At 46.5% G+C, this 22,878-nt stretch overlaps 1 protein-coding gene across 10 annotated transcripts in view; it reads right to left on the minus strand.

Annotated features, from left to right (window-relative positions):
• Nucleotides 1-22,878, minus strand: part of WWC1 (WW and C2 domain containing 1) — a 172,739-nt gene that overhangs the window by 22,298 nt on the left and 127,563 nt on the right. For 6 of the 10 annotated variants that reach the window (XM_030927465.1, XM_010358201.2, XM_010358198.2 and 3 more), the window contains exons 12-17: nt 19,442-19,550; nt 18,799-18,879; nt 17,373-17,459; nt 16,153-16,345; nt 5,684-5,851; nt 3,572-3,663 (exon numbers count right to left, since the gene is read on the minus strand). In XM_030927465.1, coding sequence (XP_030783325.1) covers nt 3,572-3,663; nt 5,684-5,851; nt 16,153-16,345; nt 17,373-17,459; nt 18,799-18,879; nt 19,442-19,550 — 730 coding nt within the window. The remainder of the gene's footprint in view (nt 1-3,571; nt 3,664-5,683; nt 5,852-16,152; nt 16,346-17,372; nt 17,460-18,798; nt 18,880-19,441; nt 19,551-22,878) is intronic. The other 4 variants (XM_010358200.2, XM_010358199.2, XM_010358196.2 and 1 more) reach the window with 1 other exon arrangement.

A 22,878-nucleotide genomic window follows, 5' to 3' on the forward strand; every position in this document is an offset into this window, starting at 1 on the left:
CCCGTGGGCCAAATCCTGCCTGCTGCTTTGTTTTGGACAGTCTAAGCCATGAATGGTTTTTATATTTTAAAATGGCTGAAAAAAAAAAATCAAAAGGGGAATACTTGGTGTAAAGGTGCAAATTATATAAAATGCAAATTTCAGTGTCCATAAACGACATTTCAGTGGACCACAGACACTGTCATTGGTTTAAATACTGCCTACGGCTGCTTTCACACTGCAACAGCAGAGGTGACGGGATGCAACAGAATTCCTATAGCTCACAAAGCAAACAATATTTACCATCTGGCCCTTTCCAGAAATCATCTGCTGACCTCTGGAGTAAAAGACATTAAGGAAGGATGCCTTCTGAGACTAAATATATAATTTGGGGCTCTAAGTGAATAATAATATGGAAGCGTTACTGAATGCTTCCTCTAGGTCAGGGTCTGTGTTAAGTGCTTATCATGCATAATTTTACTGAATTTTGCAAAATACCCCATGACATAGTAGTTGTTTTCTTTTTTTTTTTTTTTTTTTTTTTTTTTTGAGACGGAGTCTTGCTCTGTCACCCAGGCTGGAGTGCAGTGGCCAGATCTCAGCTCACTGCAAGCTCCGCCTCCCGGGCTCACGCCATTCTCCTGCCTCAGCCTCCCAAGTAGCTGGGACTACAGGCACCGCCACCTCGCCCGGCTAGTTTTTTTTTTGTATTTTTAGTAGAGACGGGGTTTCACTGTGTTAGCCAGGATGGTCTCGATCTCCTGACCTCGTGATCCGCCCGTCTCGGCCTCCCAAAGTGCTGGGATTACAGGCTTGAGCCACCGCGCCCGGCCAGTAGTTGTTTTCTAAACCTCTATTTCACAGATGAGGAGATGGAAGTTTACAGCTGTGATATTCAGCCTAGGCTGCACATTAGAATCACCCAGGGAGCTTTTAAAACTTACTAATGCTCAGTAAGGTCTTACTGATCAGAAACAGAATCCCAGAAGGAAGTTGGCTGAGCTAGACTCCAGATCCATATCTGTCTGAATTTAAAGCACAGACACTTAAGACCAACTTATTCTTCCTTCCAAATGGCAAGATTCATAAGCTGTGGCCATTTCCTACGTGGGATTTACCGTATTTCCAGCCAGCAGTGAGGAACGTTCCTTCTCTTTTTCCTAACAATAATTTCGACCACGTATTGAGGGTCCACTGTGTGCTTTGCACTTGATCTTCATTAGTGCCTTTCCCTTGAGTCTCTTTCAGTAACCTTATATAGTCAGTATTATTTCCTCAGTTTTCAGATAAGGCTCAGACAAGGTTAGAGTGACTTGCCCGGCAGTGACACAAGGTGTCGGCTTCTGTGGTGCTGGTCACATTCTGCTTCTTGATTTGATGCTAGTTACAGAGTTTTGCTTTCCGAAAATTCACTAAGCTCTCTGCTTAGGTGAATTTTCTGTAAGAATTTTACACTACAATAAAAAGATTTGAAAATACTTTGCCTAAGGTGACACAAAAACACGAAGAATCCAAGATTCAAACCCTAGTCTATGTCATTGTTTCTTAAAGTGTATGATGAGAACTTTCTCATAATACAAGGAATTAAATAGCACCGAATCACAAAGTGAGAAAGTTGTCCCCTTTTCAATTCTTATTCAGACATTTTGATTACAATAAGGAGAAAGTCTCTGGCAATAGCATGTCTTCAACATTGCTGAAATACTTGCTAACCTTTTTTTAAAATTTAATAACGGGAGAGAAGGCTCAGGCTTAGCAAGCAATATCTCTAACTAGACTTTAATAATATTGCTCTATTTTCATTACATTGTGTTTTCCACAGTTACCTTTAGAAGCCGACTTGGCTCTTGGTCTACCCAGTATCCACTTTTTCCCTTAGTAACAGAAATTTGATTTTTGTACCCAAATAACAGATCTCATTCTCCAGTCTCCCTGCAGTTAGGCAGGCTAAGTGGCTAAGCTTGGCCAATGAGAAGCAAGCAGAAGTTGCTGTGCGGGACATTCAGGAATGCTTCTTAGTTAAAAGGTACACAGGCACGCTCTCTTTTATCTTTCCTCTTTCCTGATGGTTACCTGCCTGATGGCTGGTGATCCAGCAGCCATCTTGGGCTATAAAGCAGCCTCGGTGATGGAGGTCACATAGTAAAGACAGCAAAGCAGACAGAGGAAAGGAGCCTGGATTCCCAATAACACCGTGGGGTTGACAGAATTGGATGGCCTTGGATTGCTTCCTCCGTTGTTTTTTTTTTTTTGAGACAGAGTCTCACTCTGTCACCCAGGCTGGAGTGCAGTGGCGCAATCTCAGTTCACTGCAACCTTTTTTCTCCTGGGTTCAAGCAATTGTCCCTGCCTCAGCCTCCCAAGTAGCTGAGACTAAATACGTAATTTGGGGCTCTAAGAGAATAATAATATGGAAGAGTTATTGAATGCTTCCTCTAGGTCAGGGTCTGTGTTAAGTGCTTATCACGCATAATTTTACTGAATTTTGCAAAATACTCCATAACAGGTGCCCACCACCATGCCTGGCTAATTTTTGTATTTTTTAGTAGAGATGGGGTTTTGCCATGTTGGCCAGACTGCTCTCAAACTCCTGACCTCCGGTGAGCCATCCGCCTAGGGCTCCCAAAGTGCTGGGATTACAGGTGTGAGCTACCATGCTCGGCCTCACCCATTATTTTTAAATTGTTCTTGAGATGAGGTTTCACATGGGTTCAAGCAATCCTCCTGTCTCCTGAATAGCTGGGATTACATTTTTCTTCTTTTTTCTTTTCTTCTTCTTTCTCTTTCCCCCTCCCCTCCCCTCCCCTCCTCTCCCCTCCCCTCCCCTCGTCTCTCTCTCTCTCTCTCTCTCTCTCTCTCTTTCATTTGAGACAGAATCTTGCTCTATCACTCAGGTTGGAGTACAGTGGCGCAATCTCAGCTCACTGCAACCTCCCCCTCCTGGGTTCAAGTGATTCTCCTGCCTCAGCCTCCTGAGTAGCTGGGATTACAGGCGTGCACCACCACGCCCAGCTAATTTTTGTATTTTTAGTAGAGACGGGGTTTCAACATGTTGGTCAGGCTGGTCTCGAACTCCTGACCTCGTGATCCGCCCACCTCGGCTTCCCAAAGTGTTGGATTTACAGGCATGAGCTACCACGCCTGGGCCTCTTATTCTTAAATGAAGAAGTAAACTTCTATCTTCTTTCTGTCTAATATTTCTGCTCTCCATTCCTGAAAGTCAAATGCAATTCCCAAGGACTCTTTACTTTATGGCAAACTACACAAATTTTCCATTTAGAGTAACATAAAGTTTCTTCTTCTTTTTTTTTTTTTAGCAAAATAAATGTCACTATATCAAGATAAAGAATAACATTAGGTGTGAACTAGCATAGGTGATCCATGGGAAACAAAATGGCAAATTCGAAAGGAATTCTGGGAACCATCGTACTAGGTTACATTGCCTTTTTGCCTGTAGAGAACCCATGAGGAGAGGAGTTCTCAGTCTTCCCAGTGGAACCCTTCTCTTAGTTGCACTGGCATTTGGGGATCTCATTGCTGGGCCTAGATCCAGGCAGGGCAGCTCCTGGGGCCCAAGGGTGTGCTCACTCACCAGCTGTCTTCCAGCGTCTGTGTGCTGCTCCTGCCCTCCTGCCTCTTCTCCAGTTCCACCGCTGTCTGTTCCAACAGAGCAGACACAGCGTCCTATAGAGACAAAGGCTGCTGGGTCACTGGGTACAATGTAGGTGCCACCCTACCTGCCAGGAATCAGAGCATCTCAGACCTGTGACCCTCCCAGTGAATTGATGGTCAAACCAAAGACCAGAGTGGTTAAGTGTCTTGCCCAAGGTCACTGATAAAACTGGAAAAATTGTCCTTAATTTCTCCAACTAGCAGTTCTCCAGAGAATAGCTCCTGTATATATGAACTTACTCAGCATCGTGGTGGAAGACAGTCAAGTTTAGCAGTGAAGTGAGAGAGAATTAAGGTCTCTGACTGTAAGGAGACCACAGCATCATCAGACCAACATGTGAACCATCAATAACATAATGCATAATGCACTATCTCTTTTTGGAGTGAGAGACCTGAGTTTGAGACCTAGCTTTGCTGAGGAGATGTACATCTTAATGTAATTTGGTTATCTCCCTGAGACTTGGTAAACTGTACATAATAAACGGAATAGTGCCTGATGCAAAAGGAAGTACAGAAAATGATGATGATGATGATGAAAAAGAAGGTGGGGGTGGGGAGGGAAAGGACAGGAGGAGGAGAAAGAGAAAAAGAAAATAGACTTAATTTATCTATTTGCTACCCTTATCTTTACCTGTATGTCCCAACCCATCCCCTGCATAGGAATTCTAGGCAGTGGCTGCCCAAACTAACCAAGCACCAACAGAAGGAGCAACCTCTACAGAGAGGAAAGGATCACTATAGAGAACTACAAGAAAACCTGAATCTAAAACACTCTCTAACTTTTTGATGTGGTCAGGATCCCATAGAAGTCCAATACCCTATATGTAAGACTAACTTCACTGCTCAACTGAGTCCTGACCAGTCTGTCTGGCCAGTAGGTGTGGGCTTTCCAAATGGGGGAGACAGTTTAAGGATATTTTAATACATTAAAGCGTACTGCACTAACTAAAATGAAAAAACATATTTTTTCACTGAAAATACGCAAATGTAAGATTTTTTTTTTCTTTTTTTCTTTTCTTTTTCTTTTTTTTTCTGAGATGGAGTCTTGCTCTGTTGCCCGGGCTGGAGTGCAATGGTGTAATCTTGGTTCACTGCAACCTCTGCCTCCAGGGTTCAAGTAACTCTCCTGCCTCAGCCTCCCTAGTAGCTAGGATTACAGACGACTGCCATCATGCTTGGTTAATTTTTGGAATTTTAGTAGAGACAGGGTTTCACCATGTTGGCCAGGCTGGTCTTGAACTCAGAGATCGACTCAAGAGATCCTCCTGCCTCAGCCTCCTAAAGTGCTGGGATTACAGGCATGAGCCACCATGCCCGGCCAAGATTTTCAAGTTACAAAGTCATAATGGAACAGTTACCAAGTGCTCTTTACATGTATTTCTTCAAAGCATCATAAAAACTTTTTTCTTTGTTTTAAATAATTAATTATTATTATTATTATTTTTGTAGAGACAGGCCTCACCATGTTGCCCAGGCTTGTCTTGAATTCCTGGCCTCAAGAGATCTTCCTGCCTCGGCCTCCCCAAGTGCTGGGATTATAGGCATGAGGCACCGTGCCCATCCTCATAACAACCTTTTAAGGCTCATGTTAGACATTAAAAATTGGATGCTCAGAGAGGCAGTATGACTGACCTAGCCCTCTGATTCTCTTCCCAGGACTTCCAGCTGCCTCTTATACAAAGTCTCCACTATGGACCTTGAACAAAGTAGGGGTCCAAGAAAGTTCATCTTTTACCTTCCACAGTTTTCTATCTCCTTCTCCATTTCATTTGTAAAAAATCATGAATTAAGTTTTCGTTAGCCAAGTGGTATTAGGTAGAACAAAGGACAGAAGGAGGAAGCACAGATGTGGAAGAGAGCAAGTTGTGGAAGGGGAGCTGCCTGCCCCTTAGTGGAGATCTCTCCTTCCCTGTCTTTTTCTCCTACTTCCTCCACCCCATTTTTCTCCTCTTGTGATGCCCGACCACCTTCAGTTCTGGGAGAGGCTTTCCCTTCCAACATCCAGGTGATGTCTTGTGGGAGGGTGGCGCACCTGGTCCCAGCTCACCGTGCTTGCAGGCCCTGGGGCAGGGGCCGTGACTCCCACTGGCTTGAGCTCCCTGCTCTGTTTCTTCAAGTATTTGTAGCCAAGGAGGTTGTACCAGCGAGTCGACCTCTCCCCAGACCGGCAGACCTCCGCCAGGCTGATCTGGGCGCCTCCCTGTTGGGGATGGAAACAAGGAGAACATAAGCGGGGCAGAGGGGGGAACCAGGTGTCAGGGAATTTGGTTCACGGGGACAGTATGGAGAAAACACCACTCCAGATGAGAGGGAGGCATCCTGGCAGGAAGACAGGCCAAGTTGTTAACATTTCCAATAACTCATTTGTCGTTCATTCATTCGTTGATCGGTTTAATCATTTGCCAAATCTTTATTGAGGACTTATCCTATGAATTTTTTTTAAATGAAAAAAACTATGATAAAAAAACCTTTAGTTTACCATCTTTGCTGCTTTTAAGTGCAATTTCAGTGGTATTAAACATTATGCACATTGTTGTAAAAGAGATCTACTGAACATTCTCATCTTGCAAATCTGAAAGCTTCGCCTCCTGGGTTCATGCCATTCTCCTGCCTCAGCCTCCCAAGTAGCTGGAACTACAGGCACCCGCCACCACTAATTTTTTGTATTTTTAGTACAGATGGGGTTTCACCATGTTAGCCAGGATGGTCTCGATCTCCTGACCTCATGATCTGCCCGCCTCGGCCTCCCAGAGTCCTGGGATTACAGGCGTGAGCCACCACACCCGGCAACTCTACACTTACTAAGCAATAACTTCCTTTTTCCCCTTCCCTGCAGCCCCTAGTAACCACCACTGTATTTTCTGTTTCTATGAATTTGATGACTTTAGATACCTCATATAAGTGGAATCATACAGTATTTGTCTTTTTGTGACTGGCTTATTGAACTTAACAATGCCTTCAAGGTCCATCTGTGTTGTAGCGTATATCAGAATTTTATTCCTTTTTTGTTGTTGTTTTTTTGGAGGTAAGATCGCACTCTGTTGCCAGGCTGGAGTGCAGTGGTGTGATCATAGCTCACGGTAATCTCGAACTCCTGGGCTAAGAGACCCCCCTTTCTTTTTAAGGCTGAATAATATTCCACTGTATGGGCATGCTACATTATGCTTATCCAGTCATCTGTTGACGGACATTTGGGTTACTTCTACCTCTTCACTATTGCGAGCAGTGCTGCCATGAACATGAGTGTACAAGTAATTCTTTAAGAACCTGCTTTCAGGGCGGGCATGGTGGCTCATGCCTGTAATTGGAGCACTTTGGGAGGCTGAGGCGGGTGGATCACCTGAGGTCAGGAGTTCGAGACCAGCCTGACCAATATGGAGAAACCCCATTTCTACTAAAAACACAAAATTAGCCAGGCGTGGTGGCATATTCCTGTAATCCCAGCTACTCGGGAGGGTGGGGCAGGAGAATTGCTTGAACCCAGGAGATGGAGGTTGCAGGTGAGCTGAGACTGTGCCAGTGTATTCCAGCCTGGGCAACAAGAACAAAACTCTGTCTCAAAAACAAAACAAAACAACAACAACAACAACAACAACAACAAAATCCTGCTTTCAATTATCTTGAATATATGCCCAGAAGTACAATTGCTAGGTCATATGGTAATTACATTTTAAATTTTTTAGTGGAACTACTACACTGTTCACATCAACATTTGCTAAGGAAGTGCTTATAATCCCACCAACAATGCACATGAGTTCCAATTTCTCTACATCTTCACCAATACTAGTTATTTTGTGTGGTTTTTTGATAGCCATCATCCAAATATGTGTGAGGTGGTATCTCACTGTGGTTTTGATTTGCATTTGTCTGATAATTAGTAATGTTGAACATCTTTTCACATGGATGTTGGCCATTTGTATATGAATTTTGGAAAAGTGTCTATTCAAGTCCTTTCTCCTTTTCAAATTGGGTTATTTGATTTTTCTGTTGTTGAATTCCCATTCTGTGTTAGTTATAGTAAGCACTAGGTTCTATGTTATGTACTGAGCATAATGATGGTCCCCACATGGTTCCACCTTCTGGGAGCCAGCACTCTCCCAAGGAACTCAGGAACTGAACAAGTAATTAATTCCAAGTGAGGTAGAAAACTGCGTTATCATTTCTTCTCCACTAAATTTGCAAAAGTTTAAAAAATTGACAACAAATGCCGTTGGTGAGGTTATGGGAAAATAGGCCCTCTCTCACCTTGCTCATGGGAATGTAAAATGGCAGAAACCCGATGGAAGGAATTTAGTCATATCTAGTAAAAACATAAATGCATTTTACCCTTCGACCGAGTAATTCTCCTTGTAGCTGTCTATCCCACAGATACACCTGCAGAAATCTGCACAAGTACAAAATGACCCACAAAAAGAGTCTTCATTCTGACCCTCTTTGTAATAGCGAAAGTTTTTTTTTTTTTTTCTTGAGACAGAGCTTTGCTCTTTTTGCCCAGGTTGCTGGAGTGCAATGGCATGGTCTTTGCTCACCGCAACCTCTGCCTCCCAGGTTCAAGCGATTCTTCTGCCTCAGCCTCCAGAGTAGCTGGGATTACAGGCATGTGCCACCACGCCCGGCTATGTTTTTTGTTTTTTTTTTTGTATTTTTAGTAGAGACGGGGTTTCTCCATGTTGGTCAGGCTGGTCTTGAACTCCCGACCTCAGGTGATCCGCCCACCTCGGCCTCCCAAAGTGCTGGGATTATAGGCGTGAGGCACTGCGCCCAGCCAACAGCAAAAGATTTTAAATGACCCAAAGTTCCAGCAACAGGGAACAGACTGAAAGAACTATAATCTATCTATGCAATGGAATATTATGTAGCTGTGTAAAAAAGAGAAAGATCTCTTTATACTGATGCAGAGAGATGGTCAGGCTATACAGTTAATAGAAAAAATAGCACGGTGCAGAAAAGAGTATATAATATGCTACCTTTTGTGCAAGAGAGAGGGAGATAAGTATATGTGTCTATAGTCTATGTATATATTGCACCATGTTTGAGGTGCAAGGGGGAGTGAACATGATCATACGTGCACAAGAAATAATGGAAAGATGAAAAAGAAATTAATCAAAGTGGTCACCTATATAGGACAGGTGGTGAGGCTAGGGTGGGGAGAGAGCATGATTTCTCTTCAGTAAACCTTTCCATACAATTTTTCTTTGAGTTATGTAAATAAATCCCTTAAACTGAAAACAAATTATAACAAACTAACCTAACTGACTATAAGCTCACAGAAAAGGGAATTATTTCAAGTGACTTAATATTTTTACTGTTTTGTTTTTCCCCCCTACATCCTCCCTAGAAATTACTACAAACTAATTAATCATTCCTCAGAGGCTTTATTGTTTTGACATGTCCAAAAATGAGCCCTGGTCAGGTTTGGGAAGGTGGTCAGCTCACCTTCCCCTAACACACCAGTGTCGGTGGGTGGAAGGGGTTACCCAGACTCTGTGCTGATGGGTGGTAGAAAGACCAAATGCCAGTTTGCAAAACGGACCTGTAGCTAAGTGTATTAATCCGTTCTCATGCTAATAAAGGCAATACCCGAGACTGAGTAATTTATAAAAGAAAGAGGTTTAGTTGACTCACAGTTCAGCTTGGCTGGGGAGGCCTCAGGAAACTTATAATTACGGCAGAAGAGGAAGCAAACACTTCCTTCTTCACATGGTGGCAGCAAAGAGAAGTGGTGAACAAAAGTGGGAAAAGCCCCTTATATAACCATCGGATCTCATGAGAACTCACTCACTATCATGAGACTAGCAGCATGGGGGTAACCGCCCCCATGAGTCAATTACCTCCCACCAGTTCCCTCCCACAACACACGGGGATTATGGGGGCTACAATTCATCAGGATGCATCGGAACGTGGCAGAGCTGTACTAGGTCTGGGACAGTGAAAGGTGGTTTCTGAGAGCACAGTGGTGAGTGGGGAGAGGAAGAAAGCACGATGCTGACACTTCACTTGTTTAGCACCAGCTTCCTCATCTGGAAAACAGGGAAAATAACTCCTACCTACCCGCCTATTGGGAGGATCAGAGTGAATTAAATGCTTGGCACACTTCAGGCACCCAGAATAAATGTACATATATATAAATATTTGTCTATTGCTTATTTATTCATTAATTAAAAACTCCCTAAGCCCTTCGCAGACTCTGGAACCACAGAAGCATGTAAGATATGATTCTTCCCCAAAATGGCTCATGGTTTCCTAGGGAGATAGACAGCTATGTTGGATATTACAGTTCAGAACATGCCAGGCCATGTGTGAGGTATGAGGGGAAAGGACCAGGATCACAGCTTTGAGATGTAACACTTCCAGTAGATTATTATTAATTCTAACAAGATACACTGTTTATCTGGGGCCGGCTCCCAGCTATGAGTATCGTCTACCTCAGTAAACTGGACGCACTTTTGAGGGCATTTACATATTCATTCATTCATTTATTCAACACACAAAAATGTGCTGAGAAGTCTCATGTGCCAGGCACTGTTCTGGGTGCTGGAGACAGAGCGGAATTGAAGGCAGATAAATATTCCTGCCCCATGACTTTATATTTGCGTCTAGGGGAATCAGATAACAACTCCATAGGTAAACTCCTTACTGTGTTTCATCGAATCTAAGATGCCATCATTTAAAAGTGTACTATTATTTTATGCACCAAGAAAGAGAAATAGTTGCCAATTAAACTATAACTTGTCATCTAGTACACAGTGCATCTTGATTTCAGAAATAAAATATAAAGATAACATGTACCCTAGAATCTATGAGGTACAGTGAAATGTTAGGTGATAAAAGGTGGTGTAGAGAAAAATACTACAGGGAAGGGGGCTAGAAGGGGATAAGAGAGCAGAGAGGGTAACGGGATTTACATAGGGTGGAAGACCTCGCTGAGAAGGTGACATCTGAATAAAGTCTGGAAGGAGGTGAGGGAACACCTGGGAGGACAGAATGCCAGGCAGAGGACACAGCAAGTGCAAAGGCCTGGAGGGGAGCACATGTTGGCGTATTCAAGGAACACGAGGCTGGAGGAAGAATTTTGCAGATATAATCCCAGAGACAAGAAGTGGCCAAATCCCAAGAGGCCTTGGAGGCCGGCAAAGGACACAGGTGTTGACTCTAGGTGGAGACACAAGCCATCATAAGGTTTGAGCAAAAGAATGGCATGCACTGATTTACATTTAAATAGGATTAGTCTGGCTATTTTGTTGAAAAAAGAGGAAGGGGAAAAGGAAAGAAGCTGGGAGACCAAGTAGGAGATGGCTGCCATCATCCAAGGAAGGAAAGACAGTGGCTTGGGTCTGGGGAAGTGGTGAGAAGTAGGATGTAGGGTTCTTTTGAAGCTGGAGCTAAGAGGATGGGGTAAGGGAAAGAGAGGGGTTACGGATGACTGCAGGGTGTCTGGCCTGAGCAATGGAAGAATAAGATTGCCATTGCCTGAGACAGTGGACACACAGGATGAAAGGTCAGGGGCATTCTTGTGGCCATGTTAGTTTGAGGTCCTATTTTACGTTTAAGGGAAGATGCAGAGCAGGCAGTGGAGATACGAGATTCGAGGGGTGTGGGGAGGCCCAGGCTGGAGACCTGCACTTGGGATGGGTTTGCAACTGGGAGATAAAATGAGATTACCAAGGAAACGAGTAGAAAAGGGGAGGATCAAGGACCCAGCCCTGGGCCCTCTGACATAGGGAGGTCAGAGAAATGAGGAAGAACCAGCAAAGGAGACCAAGATGCTAGAGGTGAGGGGAGAACACTGGAAGAGCGAGGTAACCAGGAGACCAAGCAAGGGCAAAGGATGTTGAGGGAGGTGGAGTCAGCAACTGCAGCAAGTGTAGCTGGCAGGTCCAGAAGGAAGATGGAGAGTTGGCCTCTGGTCTGGTAACAAGGAGTTCACTGATGAACATGATGAGGACACCCTCGGTACAAAGATGAGGGCCAGGCTAGGCACGGTGGCTCACGCCTGTAATCCCACCACTATGAGAGGACAAGGTGGGCGGATCACTTGAGGTCAGAAGTTTGAGACCAGCGTGGCCAACATGGTGAAACCTCACTCTACTAAAAATACAAAAATTAGCCAGGTATGGTAATGTGTGCCTGTAGTCCTAGCTACTGGGAGGCTGAGGCAGGAGAATGGCTTGGACCCAGGAAGCGGAGGTTGCAATGAGCCAAGATCATGCCGTTGCCCTCCATTCTGGGTGACAGAGTGAGACTCTCTCTCAAAAATTAAAAAATAAAAGTAAAAAAATATAAAAAAAAGAAAGATGAGGACCAAAGTCCACGTAGATTGGGTTACAGAGAGGAAGGGAACACCTCTTTCAAGTTTTTCTATAAAGAAAGCGAAAGAAACAATGTAGTAGTTGGAAGTGGAAATGGGGTGAAAAAGTTTTAGGTTGGGTGTGGTGGCTCATGCTTGTAACCCCAGCCCTTTGGGAGGCTGAGGCGGGAGGACTCCCTGAGCCCAGGAGTTCAACCAGCCTGGGCAACATAGTGAGACCCCATCTCTACAAAAAATACAAAAATTAGCCAGGCATGGTGGTATGTGCCTGTAGTCCCAGCTACTGGGGAGGCTGAAATGGGAGTATCACTCGAGCCCAGAAGGTCAAGGCTGCTGTGAGCCGAGTTCACAGCACTGCACTCCAGCCTGGGCAACAAAGCAAGATCCTCAGTCAAAAAAATGTTTGTTTTGTTTTGAGCATGGGAGAAATAATAGCAGGATGATATACTGATAGGCTGGATCCAGTGGAAGAGGGAAAATTGAAGACAGAGGAAAGAGCAGAATGGCTGCTGGAGTAATGTCCTTGTGAGAAAATGGGGGCACTGGCCTCAGACAGGAGTGCAGAAGGCCCATCCTCAGAAGCCAGGGAAATGGCAGAATTTACAAGAACAGCTAGATATGGTATGGGGGCCCTCTTCTGAGTCTGTTCTGTCTTCTCTCCCTGAGAGAAGTATGAATTAGTCATTGTGATGAGTGGGTGAGTAAATCATCCAGGGAGATACAGTATAATTTCTGGGCAGCATTCAGGGCTCATGGGAAGTGAGTGATTACCATTTCCAAATGACACCATACAGAGTGGTTGTGTGCATTTTTTTTCCAGTTGCTCAGTTGGAGAGGAGGGGGTGGAGAGCTCGCTTTGACAGGGCTGGGGTTTTGCCAAGTTAGTATGCCAAAGTGAGAGGGAGCAAGGGAACGGTTGTAATGGTGAACCATGGGACGTAAGTGGGGCCTGAGAAGCAGGCTAGCTTGAGAGAGCCTGGGCTGGGTGGCACTGAATGCAGCAGTAGAGCAGTGGGCAACTAGGCCCCCTGCGATGCCATGCTAGGGCATTTGGTGGTACTGTTGCCTGCAATATTGGGAAGGTGGGCTGTGTAGTCCTCCAAACCTGTAATCTGGGTCTGGGGACATGAGAGACACTCATAGTAACCCCCTGAGAAGTGGCATGGTGTGATGGCTACACATAAGGAAGCTGGAGTCTCTGTTCAAATCCAAGCTTCGCCATCTTCTCCTTGGATGACCTGGCAGGTTACTTCGCCTTTCTGGGCCTTGATCCCTTATCTTCCTGGGGCCATCACGAAGATTAAATGAGATACTGCACACGAAGTTCTTAGCCCACTGGTAGACACATAGACTCGGCTCAGTACAGATGCTGTTGCTGCCTGGCTGAAAACGGACTGGGGATTCCACACACCCTGCTGCCCAGAGTCTCTGCGTGGGAGCGGACAGGCCCTTTTCCCTCCCATCTCACTTCCTCTTCTCCTCCAGCCACCAAAATACGACAGCCTGACACTCCATGTCCCCACCATATACGGGAAAGGAGGTTTCCCATTGGCTGCAGGCAAAGACAAGCCACAGTGAGATGAGCGCTTTGGCTGCTGCCATGGCAACTAGCAATGACCAGACTTCAATTAGGAAGGAGGAATAAAAGGCATCCAATTAGGAGAAGAAAATAGGATTTAGCCTCTTTTCGTTTAGGAATGCCCAGAGCCAAGGGAATGCTTCGCTGGAGGAGACCAGGCTTGCCAACCCCTTCAAGTCACCACCCCCACCTCTGGGCTCCAGGGAGCCCTGTGCTGGCAAAAAGACAGCACAGAGGCACTGACGTGTGTGGACTTCAGAGGTGGACCCGCCGGGGTTCAAATATGGCTTCTGCCACTTTCCTAACTGTCTTTCACCTCTTTGTGCCTCAGTTTCTCCACTGGAATATGCTACCTATTTTGCAAGGTTGGAGTGAGGATCAATAGAGATAATGGGCTGGGCGTGGTGGCTCACACCTGTAATCCCAGCACTTTAGGAGGCGGAGGCAGGCGGATCACTTGAGGTCAGGAGTTTAAGATCAGCGTGGGCAACATGGCGAAACCCCGCCTCTACTAAAAATACAAAAATTAGCCGGGTATGGTGGTGCACGCCTGTAGCCCCAGCTACTCAGGAGTCTAAGGCAGGAGAATTGCTTGAACCTGGGAGGTGAAGGTTTCAGTGAGCCGAGATCACGCCACTGCACTCCAGAGACTGAGAGCGAGACTCAGTCTAAAATAAAAAAAAAAACAGAGATAATGCATGTAAAGAGCTTAGCTCAGTGCCTGCCACATAAACTGCATCCTACTGGCATTAATTATTGCATTATTGTCAGTAACAACATCATTGGCCTCACCTGGGAGCTTGTTAGAAATGCAGAATCTCAGGTTCTGCTCCAGACTTGCTGAATCAGAATCTGCATTTCAGCCAGAGCTCCAGGTAACTTGTGTGCATGGCACAGTTTGAAGCTCTGCTTTAGCGCCTTGTTTAGTCTTCAGAGAACCACCTCCAGGAAGGCAGTATGAGCCAGATTTTACAGATAAGGGAACTGAGACAGAGAATTGAAGATTGTGAGGAGACACAGCTGGAAGGGCAAGCCTGGAGACAGCCCCGGGCCACAATCCAAAGATGTGGCCCCACAATGCCATGATAGAGAAGGTTTTACAGAGCATGAAGATCCAGGCAAGGATGGAGAGCAAAGAGATTCCCTTCTCTGGGCAAACGCCTGTGATTTACAGCAGGAGAAAGGGGTGAGCCCTCCGAGAAGGCAGTGAGAAGCTCCACATTCCAGCTTCCAGACATGGAGGCAGGAGAGGCTTGGAGAGGTGTATACATCTTGCTTCTTCCCTTTGCACGCATCCCACATTTTCCTCCATCACTTCAACCCATCCATTTCCAACACGGCCCTCCTCACAGTTTGTTTACATCTTAGCCATCAATGCTGGCGCCTTGTCTGTTTGGTTCCCCATTGAATCCCCAGCCGCAGACACAGGGGTGGGGACACAACAAGCTCCCAGTGCAGATCTGAGCATGAGTGGAGCAACCTTCTAGGTATAATGTCCATGCTTGGGCTCCTTTGTGCTCACAGTTGAGTTATCAATGAAATACTCTAACACTAAATGGCATCAGGGTTAACAAAGCCCTTTACTTCTTTTAATTCACTTGTACATCGTAAGCCCGAGTTAGCTATTATATAAATCCCCCTTCTACAGACGGGAAAGCTGAGTATCTGTCTGCACTTGGGTCTGCCTGTCTCTTAGGATACAATGTACCTGGGCTACTTCATTCCCAGTCCTGACTCCTGCCAATGCAGTGACAGATGGAAGCCAGAGGAGGTCAGTTTCAGGGAGGAGACTAGCAATGGCCCCATTCAATGACAACCCACTGTGGGTCAGACACTTGAATGGTGCTTTACGGGTGCTATCTCAATCCTTATAAAGATTCTTCCAGTGGGCATGATGGAGGCATTATCATTTGCATTTTATGGATAAGAAAAATGAGGATCAGAGATGTTAAGTACCTTGCCCAAGGTCATCCACCTATACAGCAAGTGGTAAAGGTGGGATGTGAAGGCCTATGTGTTTGTTTTCATTATTCTGTGCTTTTTTTTTTTGACACAGGGTTCTGCTGTTGCCCACGCCAGAATACTGTGGCATGTCAGCTCACTGCAGCTCAAAGGATCCTCTCATCTCAGCCTCCAGAGTAGCTAGGACTACAAGCATGCACCATCAAGCCTGGCTAATTTTAATTTTTGTAGAGATGGGGTCTTGCTGTGTTGCCCAGGCTGCTCTCGAACTCCTGCACTTGAGCGATCCTCTGGCCTTGACCTCCCAAAGGGTTGGGATTACAGATAAAAGCTACCACACAGCCATAGTCTGTGCTTATCTAATCTCTCATGCTGTATAGTAAAGCTGCGGCATGCGGCTTTTTCCAGGTTCTGGCAGTTTTAAAAGGCACTTTCAGGTCCATTATTCTTCCTCTCGTGAAAGACTTCCTTCCCTCCTACCCTAAGTCTGAGAACAACATTCACCTGTGGAAGCCTTGCTGCCTAGACTCCAAGATGAGCCTGATTGATAGCACAATGTGTCTCCCTCAAGCCTTCTTCCTGAAGCTCAGAGTGGACCAATCTCCATAAACACAGAAGGCCAGCCAGCCAGCCAGACAGACACGGCCCTTACCAGGCACTCTTCCAGATGGCTCCTGTCGGTGGTACAGACATCGACTCTTAAGGTCTTCTGGTGAAGGGCTGGGTAGGACATGGATACCCAGAACACCTCATTGAACACTAGAGTGTCTGAGGCATCCAGGGGTCGGGTCCGGAACAGGCAGGTGGTGCTTTCAGAGCAAGGAAGGACAGCCACGCGGATATTCCTAGAGGGAGACAGAACCGCAGGAAACCTTGGGTCAGTCCATGTCTGGGGCTAAAGTGTTGGACTAAACAGCTGCTGAAATCCCTAAGCAAACAACAGTGGATGAGAGTTTGTAGAAGTGAGGAATCTGGGGAATCAGGCCCCATACACTGGAAGAAACTTTGACAAATCGAAAAAAATTCCAGATGCATTTGTCCTTTGGTCCAGACCCTTCACTTCTAGGCATCATCCCACAGATACCCCTGCCTGAGTACCAGTGAGCTATGGAGAAGGCTATTCAGCCTGGCACCATCTGGGTGGGCAAAAGACTGAAAACGACCCAAGCATCCCATCTTGTCTTCCTTCTGTTTTGTCCGCCTTCCTGCCCTTCCTTCTTCCCATATTCGCCACCCTCACAGGCTGGCTGGGTGTAGACCACAGACACATAAGCTTCTGTTGCCACCCTCTGGGCCTTATGATCCGAGAAAACTTGTAGGCAGATGAGTGCAATAAAGGATAAACCCATCTACCATGGGAGGAGCCCGCATGCGGACAGAGCAGGTGTTTGCATCCTATCAGCATCAAGGTAACACGCAGTCACACCCCTCCAAGAGAAGCACAGTGACTAGTGCTGACTCTTGGAAAGAGAAGACCCACCTCTCTCTGCAAGAAACACTTGAGCTTAGGAGAAGATAAAACAGACTGTGACCATTTTTCTCCATGAGGCTCAAAGTTCAGGAGGGTAGGGCCCAGGAAGGATCTGCTCACCACCCCATTCCTACAGCTGGCATTCAGCAGGTGCTCAGCATGCAATAGGGCAGGAATTCACACAGTCATCTAGAGTGCTTGTCTTTACAGTTGGTGTGCTTGCCATTGTGCCTGTATTCACATGCACAGCACTGACATTTATCATCATAGTCATATGCATTACAAACCCACAGTGTCTTGACATGGCCCATAACTGGATCAGGACAGGGCAGAAAAGTGACCCCCAGGGGTGACTCCGGAGGGTGACAGTATGCTACACACCCATCCAGCTACATACTCACACTTTCTGGTCTTGTTGCTGCAACAGAGCAGAAAGGTTACTCAGCTGGATGATTAATATTGCAAATTGCTTATTCTTCTCATCATACCTGAAATGAAAAGGGGCATATGAAGTACCTATTAATAACACACTCATCTCTCTCATTCCTTCTCTGTTAAAAGTCACAGGACGTGGCTCTTGGCTGCCCTGGGGACTATGGTGAGCTCAAGAGCATAGGCTCAGTGCTTTGCTGCCATGCAGGGATGTAGAGCTAGAGCTGTCAATTGTTCAAAAAAAATTTTTTTTTTTTGAAACAGGGTCTCACTCTGTCATCCAGGTTGAGTTCAGTGGCACGATCAGGGCTCATGGTAGCCTCGACCTCCCAGGCTCAGGTAATCCGCCCACCTCAGCCTCCTGAGTAGCTAGGACTACAGATGTGCACCACCACATCCAGCTAATTTTTTGTATTTTTAGTAGAGATGGGGTTTCATCATGTTTCCTGAGCTGGTCCTGAACTCCTGGAATCAAGTGATCCATCTGCCTTGGCCTCCCAAAGCGTTGGGATTACAGGTGTGAGCCACCGCGCCCAGTCAGTTGTCTGAATTTTTAAAAAGAACCCATAAATGTGGGTGAAATTTCATGATATGGTAATGTTGTCAACTAATTCCTATTAAAAAACACTGAAGGCCAGGTGTGGTGGCTCATGCCTGTAATCTCAGCACTTTGGGAGGCCGAGGCAGGCAGATCATTTGAGGTCAGGAGTTTGAGACCAGCCTGGCCCAACATGGTGAAACCCCATCTCTATTAAAAATATAAAAGTTAGCCAGGCGTGGTGGCACACGCCTGTAATCCCAGCTACTTGGGAGGCTGAGGCAGGAGAATCGCTTGAACCCAGGAGGCAGAGGTTGCAGCGAGCTAAATCACACCACTGCACTCCAGCCTGGGTGACAGGTGAGACCCTGTCTCCAAAAAAATAAAAAATAAAATAAAAAATAAAATTGAGATCATCCCCCAACAAGAGAAAACAAAAAGAGCAACCATGTGTGTATTGACCCAATCTGGGCTGCAGCCCCCAGTGATCAACTTCCATCCTAATCAATGAAACCTAGATGGGATGGAAAGACAAAAGCCACAGCAACAATGAACAAACACGCTGAGAGGCAGGAGGTCTCAGTCCCGGTCCTGGCTCTGCCACCAGCCAGCTCTGTGAGTTGGGTCAAGTCATAAGGTCTTTTAAAACCTCATTTCTCCTATCTGTAAAGCGGGCGGCTGGGAGGTGAGGAACGAATCGGTGTCCCTTCAGTTAAGAAGCTGCAATGGCCAGCAGGTCCTGCTGGTGCTGCCTTCCACCCTGGGCGGCTGTGAAGGTAAATGCAGGGGAATGCTGCGGATGAAGAAGGGACCCCACACAGACCGTTCCTTCTATCCTCATCGTCCTTGTCACTTACTTCAGGGCAATCTGAACTCGGGCCGCACCCAATGCTTCCGATTCGTCACTGTCAAAAGCAGCAGCTTCTGAAGCACCCAGTCTGAAAGGCAACAGGGGAGGAGGAGTTAGGCTTCCTTGCAGTGAACAAACTGTTTTGGGAGGCTGGGGTTACATCCCCAGGAAGGAAAGTTGGGGTTTGCTCAGCTTCCCTCCAGGTCCTTTTTTAAATTTTAATTAAAAAAAATTTTTAGAGATTGGGTCTCACTAGTTTGCCCAGGCTGGTCTCGAACTCCTGGTGTCAAGTGATCCTCCCATTGAAGCCTCCCAAGTAGCTGGGATTACAGACTCACACCACTATGCCCAGCTTGGACTCCTCTCTTAAGGTGCCTGGCCTTTCTCTAGTGCTTACTCCTTAGCCATACACCTTTTTCGTAGCTACCACAGAACTAGCACTCCCCTAAACCCGAAGCATCTCTAACCCCAGGAGAAGTTATGCTGTCTGTGCCTTGGTCTGCCAAGAGGAAGGTGGGGTCACGCCTTCTTGGGGCTCCTCCCACACACTGTAGGGGCCAAAACCTAAGCCAGCCCACAGGCCTAGGCTCTGGATATTCAGAGTTCATGGCTTACATGGCCACAAAGAGAGCCAGCACCCAGACACCCACCTCTGCACGGAAGCCTCGTACACACCACTGTCCCCAGCCACTGACTCGTCCGATACTGCGGCAGAGACACAGGCCACTTTCAGGCCACACCCCTGGGCCGTATTCACAGCTAGAGAAGGAAAATGGAAAGTCAGGTTCAGGAACCAGAAAACTGTCTTTGCAACTCCCAATTTTGTTTTGTTTTTGAGACAGGGTCTCACTCATCCAGGCTGGAGTGCAGCGGCACGATCATGGCTCACTGCAGCCTCGACCACTCCGGGTTCTGGTGATCCTCCCACCTCCGCCTCCCAAGTACTGGAACTGCAGGCATGTGCCACCAGACTCAGATAATTTTTAAATTATTATTATTTTGTTGCAGAGATGGGGTTTTGCCATATTGCCCAGGTTGGTCTTGAACTCCTGGTCTCAAGAAATCCGCCTGCTTTGGCCTTCCGAAGTGCTGGGATTACAGGCGTGAGCCACCGTAATCCCAACACTTTGGGATTTGGGGAGCCTGAACTCCCAATTTTGATACACTATCTAAGGATGAAAGATGGTTCCACCAAATTCCAACCACCTCTAAACGCTAAAGCAAAAAAAAAATGTTTTAAAGTTTGCTTTAGAGTGATGGAAGGAGTCACATGTGATTTTGTGTTTTACCATCCCAGGCTCTGGAGTCGAACTGCCTGGATTCAAATCCAGTTCCACCACTTACTCCTTCATGACCTTGAGATACTGACTTAATCCTATTAAGCCCCAGATGCCTCATTTGGAAAACTTGGATAATAATACCTACTTATTATTATCCAAGTTGGGAGGACTCAGTGAGACATTATAGGGGAAGTCCTTAATATAGAGATTGGTGCAGGCATGCAAAGTGCTCTACACAACTCATTACAGCTATCCTTATTGCCACTACTGTTCCTATCACTGTGGATATCTATACTTTCAATGGCAAAAACCGCAATTACTTTGCACCAACCTAATAGATCCATCCCTACCCACCTAGGGCAAAATAACAGCCCCTGGACTCTCAGGACAGAGAAGGGAGAGATTAAGCACCCGTTCTTCCACTGCCTATCCCTTTCCACTCCTAATTCAGCTCCTCCTCTTCCCTACCCTTAACAGGGGCCCTTGAAAGTCTCTGATCTGAGGCTCATAACTAAGCACTCAACACGTGCTGCACATTCCTTCCTTGCCCAAGTAATGAACACCCACGATATGCCAGGCCCATTGCCATGTTCGGAACTACAAAGATGAATAAGACAGTTCCTGCCCTCCTTGCAGGGGGGAAGGCCAGATCCAGATCTTACAATCTCACAGCTAACACCTCTGAGCACCTGGCGACAGACTGGAGAAGGGCAAGGGCTCGCAGCATTGAGGGGCACAGAGTCCGGGGCATGGCAGGCTGGGGATGGCGATGGGTGACAAGACGGGTCTGGGAGATGGCAAGTGCTGGCGATGGGGAAGCCGAGCCTGCTGAGCCCGTGGAGACCTCCTGCTTTCAGACCCACGCATCTCCACCCTCCACTAAACCACTTAAGGAGATTAATTTGTCTGCTGACCGAACAGCAGCACTAATCACATAACCTGCTTAGCGTCTGAGCTCTGCCTGGCATTGCTCGCTGTAGGGAAGGCTTCTGGAGATGGCATGAAGGAAATGCCATCCCAAGACCTGTGTGTACCCAGCCTAATGTGCTGTCTTAGGCCCACAAGCCCCAAGGACACTGCTGGGGAGGGGAGAGAAGGGGGTCACTTCACAGGACATAGCTGGGGTCTGAGTGTCCTGACTTGGCTTAATATTGCCATCAGAGGCACGCTCCTTGAGCCTCGTTAGAGATTCCACCTGTACCCCCTCCTCTCCAGGGAACAATTTTCTGAAGCTTGCCACCTGCTATAGTAGGGCGCTTGCTTTTATTTTGAGAGCACTCAGCAAGACTCCCTTCCTGATGAGGGAAATCCAGGGATCTCCCGGCTCCTCTTCTAAGGAAACCACCGGCACTCAAAGCCTTTGTTAACAAGGAAACCTCATTTCCCTACCATGCTCCCCCTGGCCCTTGCACACAAATGGACAATTCTGGGCACAGCAGCAGCACTCCTGCCCATGCCTGGAGCCACAAGGCTAATATGGGTCTGGCTGCTTCTAGCTGGCCTCACCTGGAGCCAGGAACACAAGCTTTTTGTAGACAGAACTCGGCACATGGATAATAGTGTGCATTCTGAGCAGGCGGTCCTTGTGCCAGTTCTGGTCTTGCCATTTCACTCTGTGGGACTAACCTCAGACAAGTCTTTTAACCTCACTGTGCCCCACTTTTTTCATCTTTAAGACGGGGATAAAAGGGACAGGGCTTGGTGGTTCACGCCTGTAATCCCAGCACTTTGGGAGGCCAAGACGGATCAACTGAGGTCAGGAGTTCAAGACCAGCCTGGTCAACATGGTGAAAGCCCGTTTTTACTAAAAATACAAAAAATTAGCCAGGCATGGTGGCATGCACCTGTAATCCCAGCTAACTTGGTAGGCCGAGGCAGGAGAATCGCTTGAACCCAGGAGGTGGAGGTTGCAGTGAGCCAGGATGGCGCCACTGCACTCCAGCCTGGGTTACAGAGTGACACTCCATCTCAAAAAAAAAAAAAAAAAAAAAAGAAAGAAAAAATAGCACCCACTTCCCAGAGGTGTTGTGAGGCTTAAATGAGTAAATATGCACAGAAGTACCTGAATCCTAAACACCTGTACTCTATATAGCATAGCTATGATTATTGTGAGCTATTATTACTGTGGCCAGGAAAGCCGAGGCCCAGATGAGTTTACTGAGCACCCTACTCAGTCCTGACCTTCACACCCAGAGCCAGATGGGGTTGGTGGGGCCCCAAGTACCAGGAGTTGGCATGAATGTACACGCTGAACTGCCTCTCAGCCTAAGGCATGACAATAAAGGGGTTGGGTTCTGGGGCCAGAAAGACTCAGGTTCCTATCCCTGCTTCCTCGCTTGCTGGCTGGGTGACCTAAGGCAAGTGACATCACCTCTCTGATCTCCAATTCCTCATCAGTGAAATGGACAGAATAGAAATAACCAATTTCACCATATATTAAGCACATTGCCCAACTCATAATACATCCCCAATATACGTTAACTATTATGATTTATTATGTGGTTGCTGCTAAAGATAAAAAGGTTTTCTCCTAATAAATCTTAGCTGTCAATGTCAGCATCATCTTCTGTTTTGAAGATTCCAACTTAAATCCCGACCAACATCCACCAAAGTGTTCTTTCTGACCCCATGCAGAATGAATGGGAGTCGGCTCATATCATTACCAGCTTCAAACAGTCACATGGGTCCCCAGTGCAATTAGGATAAAATCCAAACTCCTTAGCATAGCCCACCAGGCCTTTCAGGATCTGGACTCTGCCTAGTTCTCCAGCCTCGTTGGTAACCCCTACCTCTGACTCATGGCTTCC

This window comes from Rhinopithecus roxellana, chromosome 3, assembly GCF_007565055.1.
Source record: "Rhinopithecus roxellana isolate Shanxi Qingling chromosome 3, ASM756505v1, whole genome shotgun sequence".
Taxonomy (NCBI): domain Eukaryota; kingdom Metazoa; phylum Chordata; class Mammalia; order Primates; family Cercopithecidae; genus Rhinopithecus; species Rhinopithecus roxellana.